Source organism: Microtus pennsylvanicus, chromosome 1 (genome assembly GCF_037038515.1).
Source record: "Microtus pennsylvanicus isolate mMicPen1 chromosome 1, mMicPen1.hap1, whole genome shotgun sequence".
Classification (NCBI taxonomy): Eukaryota; Metazoa; Chordata; class Mammalia; order Rodentia; family Cricetidae; genus Microtus; species Microtus pennsylvanicus.
In genome coordinates, this window is record NC_134579.1 from 219,970,135 (window position 1) to 219,981,181 (window position 11,047).

General features: G+C 49.0%; 1 protein-coding gene across 2 annotated transcripts in view; it reads right to left on the reverse strand.

Annotated features, from left to right (window-relative positions):
- The window catches only part of Rgmb (repulsive guidance molecule BMP co-receptor b), a 31,849-nt gene extending 25,108 nt beyond the window's left edge, over positions 1-6,741 (reverse strand). Inside the window, exons 1-3 of one of the 2 annotated variants that reach the window (XM_075951778.1) lie at positions 6,121-6,741; positions 5,102-5,177; positions 1,533-1,792 (exon numbers count right to left, since the gene is read on the reverse strand). In XM_075951778.1, the coding sequence (XP_075807893.1) occupies positions 1,533-1,792; positions 5,102-5,106 (265 nt within the window). In that variant the 5' untranslated portion in view covers positions 5,107-5,177; positions 6,121-6,741. Of the gene's footprint in view, positions 1-1,532; positions 2,080-5,101; positions 5,178-6,120 lie in introns of those variants that run through there. The other variant, XM_075951787.1, reaches the window with a different exon arrangement.
- Between the last annotated feature and the right edge of the window lie 4,306 nt (positions 6,742-11,047).

The following is an 11,047-nucleotide window of genomic DNA, read 5'->3' on the forward strand; positions in this document are numbered from 1 at the left end:
GCCCAGTCACCAGTTTATAATAAAGGAAATGAGATATGAAGCCGAATCGAGCAAATTATAGAGCCATATGGGGCACCGAGGCAAATGATATGGGCCCAGACATAAAGCATATGGCGGTCCATCTGCGGGCAGCACTTGCTAGGCTCCCTGGTCTGGAAAAGAACCCCAGCTTTTCAACAACACCCGTCTTCAAAGAGATCTCTTCACAGAAACGAGAGCCATGCAAGCCCTTTGGGTTCAAGCTAAGTGTGAGCATACACTGAGATTCTGAAAGGGACCTCGTGTTCCAAACTCCAGTTTCTTATGCTTATACAGGCCAGGAAGGAAATCTCCAGGAACTACTTACTCTCCAATCCTGCCATGGCCCTAGAGCAACCATATCCAAGCTGCCAAAGAGAACTGAGCTCAACATAGCATTTCAACTTCCCTTTCACGATTTGACACACAATGGGTATTTTTTTCCCCAACACTCCTAAATACTGGCGCATTAGCAAAAAGTTTCCATGAAACCACATGCAGACATTTTTCTAAGGTTTGAAAGCTACTAATTTAAAGCCTTAATTATCCCACAACTGGCTATTACATTTTTAGTACGACCAGTCCATTTCCCCAAGCGACAGTGTTAAAAAGCAGCCGTTACGCCACCTCGAAGGGCTGTCTCTTCAATATCATTTTACTCCATTCCATAAAAAGACCTCCCGGCTATTTTAGCATGGTTGGTAGGCCTTAACAAGTAAAAAGTTCTCAGTACAGCTGAGTGACATTAAACTAGAACTCTCCAGATCAGAGCGTGTGAGTGTCATCATAAACACAGGGGGAAATCTATCCAATGCTCTGGTTTTCAAGCAGAAGGACAATGATTCTTTCGATTTTTTTTTGTATTAGAGGGAAAGTCTAAAAAAAAAATTGTACTTATTTGTTAAGAAAACAAAAACAGGCATCCCATATCACAAGGTTCAGGTTTATTACCCGAAGAGCACATTCCTCAGTGCTGCGTCGTCGGCAGAGGCCCTGCCGACCTCCGCACTCAAACACATCTGTCAAGCCCGCTAGGAACCGAAAATACGAGGCTAGCCTCATAGCACCTCTTCAGTCTGCCAAACTCTGTGCCGAGAGCAGCTTTGGCAAAACAGAAAGAAATCCCGGATAACTTAAGTTCCTTCGGAATCCACCCCAAACTCGGGTGAAAAAAAAAATCTTTGCACGGGGTGCGATTCCCAGCCTCGCCACCACCCACAGCAGCAGAGGAGCGCCGCACAAGGCTCTGTTCTCCGCTCGCAGGCGGTTAAGGCAGCGGAAACCCGATCCGCAGCGGGCTCCAGTAAACACCCCCGCGGAGAGCAATAAAGCCCCGGAGCGCTGGTCCCGCACGCGGCCCCCGCACGCTGGGATCCGCTCAGCGGCGGACCCGGCGCCAAGCAGAGCCGTGAAACCGAGCCAGGGAACGCCGTGCTCGCCCCGCCTGGGCCGTGGCGTCCCGGGGACCCAGAACAAAGCCCGCGCGGCCCGTTCCCCACCCGGCCCGCGCCTACCTGCGTGGAGCAGCCCAAGGCTGAGCAGCAGCAGCAGCAGCAGCGGCGGGGGCGACGGCGGCCAGAGCCCGGGGCGGCGGCGCTGCTCAGCCCCGGCGGCGGCGGGGGCGGCGGCGCAGGAAGGTGCTGCTCTCACGCCCATGCCCGTCCATGCAGGTCTCGTGCGCTCCGGCGAGGGCGGCGGCGCGGGCGCGGTGGCTGGGCCGGGCCTCTGGCTGCGGCATGGGCCGGGGGGCGCGCCTCGCTTCCTCCTCTTCTTCCTTTCAGGCCAGCGTCCGAGAGCAGCCACGGCCGCCGCAAGGAACCGGGCGTCGCGGGCGGAGGGAGGTGGCCACGGGGCGCGGACACATCGCGGCGGTCGGACGCGGCAGGCAGAGCGTGGCGGGAGGAAAGGTACAAAGACCGTGAGCGAACGCCGGAAGCAGGCGCGGGCGCGCGGGCGGCCGGGCCCCCGGCTGGCGTGGGCTCGGCGCGCGTGGATCGCCCGGACCTCACCAGCCGTGGCAGCCAGCGGCCCGGAGAGCTCCGCACCCGTGGCCTGCGCGGTCAATCAATCTCGGTCCCTCACTCTCGCCCCGCCCCCTCGAGTTTCCACCAATCCGCGCAGGTCCCGCCCCCCGGCCGCGCTCCTCCTCCCCTTCCCATTGGCTGCAAGCGTGCCTCCCGCCCCCGCACCGCCCTTGTGCGTCTCACTCAAGTTCCGCGTCCGCCGCCCGCGGGTGGGGCAGCTTCGTTAGGGCCCAGCCTCCTGCCGCCGGCTTCCTTGGGCTTTTTTCCTCCACCCCCTTCCCCCCTGATCACGGCTTTCTGGTACCCAATAGAAAAGAGCGACAGCGACTTTCGCTTGGCCCGCGTTCCAGGAGAACCGGCCTTTAACCTCTCCTTGAATTAATGAGCTCAGGTTCAGCTTCCTCCTAGTTTTTTTTGTTCGTTGTTGGTTTTTAATGACCTCCCCCTTCTCCTCCTCTTCCCGGCCCTGTTGGCTCCAGCCGCTTGCAGGAAGCCAGCACTTTCCCTGAGCTCTGGGTAGCAAGCAGGTCTCCCCCTCCTCCCCTCAGCCAATCACATCTGCTGAACCTCTTAGCAAACTTGTCGGGGTCTCTAGGTAAAACCAGAGTCCAGCCGAGCCGCCTTAGATACTCAAATGACGCCCGAAGTCCGCAGCAGATGGACGAAATGAGAAGGTACCTGCGAGCTCCCGGTGGAATTCGCCGGCAGCTGCGTGAGGCGCTGGTGTTTTGGTTTCTTTGACGTCCCCCCTCCCCCACTTCAAAGCTGAGAGCGGGAGTCAGGGATTGGGCAAACTTCAACGTGTTCGGTTACAAGGTAATTAGATTAATGAGAGTGGTGAGTTTTTATGCAGTGCAATTATCGCCATGATTTCTTGTTGCTCAGTGGCTTTTCCACAAATATCAAGTCTATTAAATTAAGCCAATGGTAGGTCTGTTTCTACTTGAGTTGTCCTCCAAAACCAAGGGCAAAACCCCACAAACAATCGCCAAGGGTTAGGAAGGGGCGTCTGGAGTTGAGGACAGGCACCAATTTGTTATCAGTTAGTGTGAAGTGGTATCTCCTCTGGAGAATGGCGTCAGGGCTAGGAACCACTTTACCCTCCGCTTGCCTCTGCCATTCCCCAAACGGTTGAGGATTGCCATTTAAAATGCACTTACTGCAATCTAAATTACAGTTTGCAACTTTACCTGCCGCATTACTCAGAATCTCTAATTAGAAATCTCCTATCAACCACAGACACATTAATATTCCACATGTTACAATGTGCTAATCAATGGACCAGGATAATTGGGGGGCAAGGCTTTAGGTCTCACCATCTCACTCATTAGACACAGTGTGAATTCTTCAAACCACTAGGTCCCTAATGAAAGAGACCTATCTGTTTTTTACTATAATTTTTCATTACTTATTACGTGCCCAGATGACTCAAGTGCTAAACACACCTTTCACTACCCAAGATATAATCCAAGCCTTATGTCTATCTTTAATATGCTTAATAATAGCTTCAGCGTTGCCTGGAGAAATGACTTTTCATGGGGGGGGGGGCTGGAATATATCTGACAATTTTACCTAATGGTGCATACTAAATGCTATCAGAGCAATTTTTTTTATCATCTTGCAGTTACTACATATAATCCACGAAATGCAGTTCAGAAAATACTAATAAATGTCTTTGAAAGAGTGAGCACATGATACTCTTCTTAAAAGTCCTTTTAGCTTGGGGCTGGAGAGATGGTTCACTGGTTAAGAGCACTGGCAGCTCTTCCAGTGCCTACTGGCAGCTCACAGCAGCCTGTAACTTCAGCTCCAGGGGATCTGAATTCTCTTCACCCTCATAGCCATCAGACACACACAGGGTGCATAGACATACATACAGGCAAAAAAAAAAAATTCTTACACATAAAGATTTTTTTAAAGTCCTTAAGCTAGCTGGCTAACAGCGAAATGTAGAGTTTTCTTACCCCAATATTTAATTATATCCTACAAAGGTAACTTATGTTACTATCAAACTTCATAAAACCAAAAAGTTAAAGATCAATACATTCAATTTGGTTTGGGTCTTTCTGCTGACTTTCCTCTGAAACACGTGGGACTTTAGATAGTCTTATCAGTAGAGGGCACCCTCGAGTTGCTGAGAATACTGATTAAAGAAAAAAGCTGTTCAGAGGAAAATAGTCATCTCTAAGGTGTTTTATTGCTCCTCTGTTGTAAAATTTGACAAGCTTAAGACTTGTATGCCTAACAATTCACTTTTTATTACTGCGTAAGTGTTCAGCTGCTAGAGAATATATATGTATATATATATATTACAATTAATTACAATTAACCCACAAGGTGGTTCCTATTTTTATGACATTAGGTCCGTCGACACACTCGGGGGGAGTGAATCTGGACTGTTAGCAATATTTGAAATCAGCTTAGAAATCAAGGGCATGTTGAATGATCGTTTCAACATCATTGGGCAGTCACTTTTCAAGCTTGTGTGCGGCAAGTTTAAGCAGAATTTGCGACTGTGCAAAGAAAAACCCAGGGAGGAAGCTAGAACAAAATTTTGATGATTCTAAAAGTTTTACACTTTAATTAGGGGGAAAAACCGAGGTGATTGGCAATTCGAGCAACCCAAAAATCCACCCTGTGTCTTACCACTTCAATTCTTTTTCTCTCTCCCCCCCCCCCAGAAGGAATGATGAGACCAGAACTGTACATCCAGAAGACCCAGCCAAGTATACCACGCTATGGACATGCAAATACGTAAAATTGAAACTGATGCCAGAAACGTTAATAGATTCTAAACACGATGAAGTCTCATTTCCTGGACCTTTACATGGAGTCTTAACTGTTCCCCAGGTACTTTATCTCCATATCCAGAAACCTAACATGAGGATCTCTGCCTAACAGCTCACCCAGGACCGAGAAGCCTGCAGTAAGAGATTTGTGCTACCCATTCTGGAGTAAGGGTTCCCCTGCTGCTCATTGCTCCACAGTGTTTGAAAATCAGGCTGGAATAGCCCAGAGTCCAGGAGCCCAGAGGCGTGTAGCTTCTGGCTGGTACTTACATCATTCTTAACCCTTCCGCACCTGGAAGGGGCTCAGCGAGATCAGGATGCCCCCGAGCTCCGGAACACGCAGGACCTAGGTGTAAGAGAAGAGCCCGAGGGCTCCGTGTAAGCGCTGAGCCCCAAGAGACAGAGACCGCAGAGAGCAGAGCGCAGGAGGTTCATAACCCGCGCTTACAGCGGAGGCCCCTTGATCCCTACAGACTCCAGTGCGGCTCGCCTCTGGCTCGCAGGGCTAGAGAAGCAGCAGGTGCAAAAAGCATTTGGGAGCCGCTTGCCAGTGCTTGGAGGTAATGCGCTTCCTGTCCATTTATCTCAGGAAACCAGCGCTGCCTTCCCTTCGAAACAAAATTAACCTCTCATTAGCCAGCCACTCACTCCCAAGAAGGCCTTAAAAGCTTTACCCTCTCACTAATGTATTTAGGCTTTTCTTCCAGGCAAACGAAGCTGAGGCTGTGACTAACATCAGCCCCAGGGGTTCCTATGGGCTCCCTCAGGAGCCAGCCCACTAGCCCTTCACCAGCCTAATCTGGGAAATTGGCCAACCCAGGATCCCAGTTTGTACAAACAGGATGATCCGACACCCCTGAACGAACTTCACACCAAAAAACCCCAGGACAAATTTTCTCTCTCTTCTTGGGCTCCTTTCACACCAAATCCTCAGCTCCATTGCCCTCAAGGAGTGGGAGTGGGAAGCTGGGGAAACTTCAGTGGCCAGCTGTCCCCGGGTCAGGGGCGACAGGGGCGACGACTGTCCCTTGGGAAGCGTCCATAGAAGGCTGGGGGTGGGGGGCAGCCTGCATTGACTGTAGTCAGTTCCACGCAATGCGAATGAAACGTGGTCAGGAGCTTTTGGAACGCCAGGGCTTTCTCACCCTGGGCCCCACCGCCCCGAGCCTGGCAGATTTATACCACACAGGTGGACCGAGACCTAAACAAAACAGTCCCCGCCGCTGCCTGCTGCTCGCCCCCCACGTCCTCCTGGCCCACCGCAAACTTCAACAAAATAAACAACTCACCACAGGCATTCCCTTGTCTGCAGCGCGACGCTTGCCAGCTGGGAAAATAAGCCGCAAGCCACGCGGCCGGGGCGCAGAAGGGAGGCCTCGCCGCGCCCTCCCGCCGCTCTGCCCCAGGTGGGCGGCAGGCGGGCGGCTCCACCCGGGGGCCGCTCTCCAGATGCCGGTTCCGGAGTGAGCTCCGGGGCCAGTGGTTGCACCCTGCTAGCCAGCGGGGCCTCTGCCACCTAGGGGGAGAGGGCGGGGAGACAAGTCCGTCTCCCCCAACTTCTCGAAACTGCTTTCTTCCCACTCCCGGCCCCTGGTCACCGCTTCAGACCATCTCCACCGCGCTACCCGACTGTCCTGCTGGAGATCCGACGGCTGAGTGCGGGACGCCTCTGTCCCCCGACTCCAGGTCTCGGTCAGCTCTCTGCTCTCCCCGGGTCCTACACCCGGGCTTGCACAAAGGCGCCTTTCACGCCGCCAGCGCCGCCCTCTGCGCCGCCCTCCGTGCCCGCAGCGCTGCCTTTACCCACCGCCCGCAGCATCACGGTCCCGGGTGGGGGACTCGGCCAGTTGTCACCCGGACAGGGCAGCGGCAGACGCGTGCGGTGTCCGCACTCGCGCCGCCACGAGGGCAGCAGACACTCTCGATTTCCTCCTCGGTTTCTATTAGCTGTGCACCAGCGCCTCCAAAGGCACGTCCTACCCCCAACTATCCTCGAGGGTCTTCCCACTATGTGTAGCTAAGAAGGGGGTGGCAGGGATGGTCCCCCGGACGTCTGCGAGCATAAGAGGGTTGTCGTCCTGTCCACATGAGGTACCAGTGTGGCTTGGCCTAACGACCAGAGAGAGAAAAGGTAGAAAGGAACCCCTGAGACCCAGATGAGAGCGTCTTTTGTAAAAGAGCTCGCTTAGGATGTTTTAGGGTGACGGGCCCTTCATCAGAGGAACGAGATGGGGGAGGGGAGACCGAGCTATGTTTTCGAGAGTGGTTCTTGAGTTTCGTAGGTACTCAGCGGTAGCTATTAGCTCTCTCATTTTAGAACAAGAGTGCTGATATTTTTTGTTTTTTTCTTTTTTCTTTTCAGTTAAAACAAAATTTCAAGTAGTTGAACTCAGGTAGTTAACCAGGACCTTACCCCTCCCCAGCCCACCGCCTTCTCGCCTTTACCCTTTACCTGCAGTTTCCCCATCCAACGGTAGAGGCAGCATAGGGTAGTGTAAAAAGGGCGGGACTTCAGCGGGTTTAACATCCCAACCTGGATTCCTGTCCCGAAAAATGTGGAAGGCTGAGGACTCAACTCCTCCAGGTTCAGAAATTACATGGCAATTGGTCCCTCATTGCATCCTTTGCCTGTATTTTTTTTCATCTTCCATGATCTTCTCTAAATGGCAATGAAACTGGAAAACAACAAACAAGACAAAGCCCTGAGACCATTTAAGGCGGCGGTTCTCAAGCTTCCCAATGCTGCGACCTTTTAATACAGTTCCTCACGTTGTGTTGACCCCCCCCCAACCATAAAATTATTTCCGTTGCTACTTCATAAGTGTAATTTTGCTACTGTTATGAATCATGTTTTCTGATGGTCTTAGGTCACCCCTCCAAAAGGGTCCTTTGCCCCTGAGGGGTCTTGGCTCACAAGCTGAGAACCACTGATTTAAAGTATCTGTAAAATACACTGAAACCTGCTCTGTTTACTACTGAGAATTACAAAAAAGCAATGGTAGTGGTGGTGGGCCCAGTTCGTAGTCTGTAGAAACAAGGGATGTTAGTGTCCCCACTTGTTTGCCTCTGAAAAGCCATTTGAGCAATCAGCACAGCAGAGCTTTAATTTAGAAACGAAAGCCTGGTTTCCTGTGTTTTTCCTTTCCCTTCTACCAACACAAAGACAAACTGCTACATAGAGCAACGATGAAAAGAGTTCAAAGGAAATCCAGGGGGCCAGCACAGGAGACTTGAGTGCAGCCCCAGACTTTCAACCCCCCACAAGCTACCTTTGGATTGCACGTCTTTACACAAATACAAGCCAGGTACCTTTGGATTGCACGTATTTACACAAACACAAGCCATCACCATCTCCCTTTGATACACATCAATGCAAACTGGGTGTTTTGTGGATTACTCCAGCAGACATTTCTTTCAACCATACACTTAACTTTTCCTTAGTCTCGTGATAGTTTTCACCAAGTTTTGGAACTCTGAGCTTTAGTTCCCTTTGTGGTCAACTGTGTCTTGCTTCCTTGTAGAATCTTTGAAATTAATGCAGAAAGGACTGACATTTCACTACAACGTGCTATTTTGAGGCTACACTTCTTGTCTGCTGTTTTAACAATAAAACTTAAAACCTTGCCTTTTTTTTTGATAGCAATACTTACTTTTAAAAGATAGCTATTACAGGGAATTTTTTTTAGTTGTTCAAATTTCTGGGGATGAACCATAACAACCGGATACACATATACATTGTTAAATAATTAAATCAGGATAGTTGACATTTCCATCTTTGGTTACATATTCCGTTACGTAAATATGTGTACATATTTATGGGTTAAAGTATGATATTTCAGTACAGGGATGCAACATGTACTGACCCAATCAGGGTAGTTAACACTCCCATCTCATCATTACTTTGTGTTTAAGTGCTCCTTTTGTTAGAAAATAACCACTTTTTTGATAATTGTAATGAGAACTGTTGTGAGCTTTCAGAATTCTGTTGCTACTATGTAAAAATTTTAACTTACAGATTGCATCTATTTGCCACAATAACACAGTGCTTTGAAATAGGTATACACTGTAGAATGCCTAAATCCATATATTCCTGATAGGCTAAGGGAATTTTTTTGGAGAGGGTGAGAGCACTTACCATCTATTCTCAGGGATTTTTTTAAAAGTTCTTTTGGAGTTGGCCTGGTTTATTCATTGGCACTTGGAGGGAAGCATGAGGATTAAAAAAGAAATATATGCCAGTTGGTGGTGGCGCATGCCTTTAATCCCAGCACTCCAGAGGCAGAGGCAGGCAGATCTCTGTGAGTTTGAGGGCAGCCTGGTCTACAAGAGCTAGTTCCAGGACAGGCTCCAAAGCTACAGAGAAACACTGTCTCTATCCCCATCCCCCTGCCAAAAAAAATATACAAGAGACAACTGATAGAGTTGAGGGGGGCGTCCTGTAAGTACTGAGATTTGCCCACATTTACTTCTCATAGGCTTTATATATCCCAATCCAAAGAGGAGGGGAAGACAAAAGACATCTTTACCGCCATGCAAGGAACAAACCAAGTAATCATCTTCTTAATATCCAAACACTAAGCAACCACACCCTAGGTCAAAATGTCCCGTTAGTAGCCACACCTTGGCAAACTTTCTGTCAGATAACCTTGAAGGAGCAAAAACAGGTCTGAACTCTCCGACCTCCCTGTAGTCAAGGTGGAATAAATCCACTTCTGTGGGCTCCCACAATTGTTATTATCTATAATCAATTATATTGTACAACAGTATCAACTTCAATAGAACCACTGACTCATTCCTGTAGACTAAAACATTTATCTGTTTAAATTAGACCTTGGATGTTTTGTTAATAAAAGGATATGACTTGTGTTTTTTCTTCCCCCAAATTCTTTTTCTTGCATCAAGTTATATGATCCTTACACTCTCAACTCATTCTGACTCCTCCTACCCCCTTAAATCAACTCAAATAAATTGAAGACAGGAGTATAAAGAATACTGAGGAGATAATACATTTCACTTCTATGTTTGCTTTGTAAGCATAAGGAACTGGGTTGGATTCTCAAAATACACACATACACACACACACACACACACACACACACAGAATAAGAGTCATTTTTCCATAAAATTTATTTATTGGTTTATTTATTCTAGCGGATGTTAAGAAACTTTTACTGATTTAGTTTTAGGAATATCCATTTAAAGGTGACAGAAATTGAAATTATAATAAGCTCTGCTAATGCATCCAGCCCTCCAGTTGTACATGCCATAGCTTACTTACTTTTGATGTTCTCTATTATCAAGAAACATATAAGGAGCTGGAGACATGGCTCAGTAGTTAAAATTGTTTCCTGCTCTTCCAGAGAACCCTAGTTCTATTCCCAGTACCCATGTCAGGAGGCTCACAACCTCCCAGCTCCTGGGGATCCGATGCCCTTTTCTGGCCTTGTGGGCACTGGCAAACATGTGGTATACATTGTCGGAGCCCATGTGTATGTATTCGTTCTGCCATGACCAAAGGTCAGAGAGTTCCGCCTGTTCTTGCTCCTTCAAGGTTACAATAAGAAATTTGAGCCAGGACGTGACTGCCTACAGGATGATTGGTCTAGGGTGTGCTTGCTGCCTTCCCTGTGCAAACAGCAGAATACGTACCTCAGCATGCTTCAGGTACCGAAGAGGTGATTGCTCTGTTTGTTCTTTGTATCTTGGTAAAGAAATCTTTTGCGTCCCCCTCTCCTTTTGGAGTGGGGTATATAAAGTATACACTGAATTGCCCTTGGGACTCTCTTCTGTGTCTCTGTCCTTTTATATCTCTCTTCCTTCTCCCTAATATTTCTAACCCACATGCCCCCACCCTGGAACGTGAAATCCCTGTTGAGGCCAGACCCTGACAGATGGCCTCTGAAAATACTTGTAAAAATGAAACACATGGACCTTTTTGCTTTTCTTGTATTTCTTTTCATATGTATGTCGTATGTGTGCGCGCACTTGTACATGTGTGTATCCATGTGTGGAGGCCAGAGGCCAAACTCGGGTGTTGTTCTTCAGATGTCATCTGTTGGGTAATAGCCTCAGGTCATGACGCTTTGAGTCAGGCTGTACTGAGCAATAACCCCTTGACAATAAAGAATTGCTTGGCCCCAGCCTGACCCATTGGCTTCACCTGCAGAAACAATATGCCTGAGGATGGAGAACAGCCCACCCTGCTCCTAGTCAAAC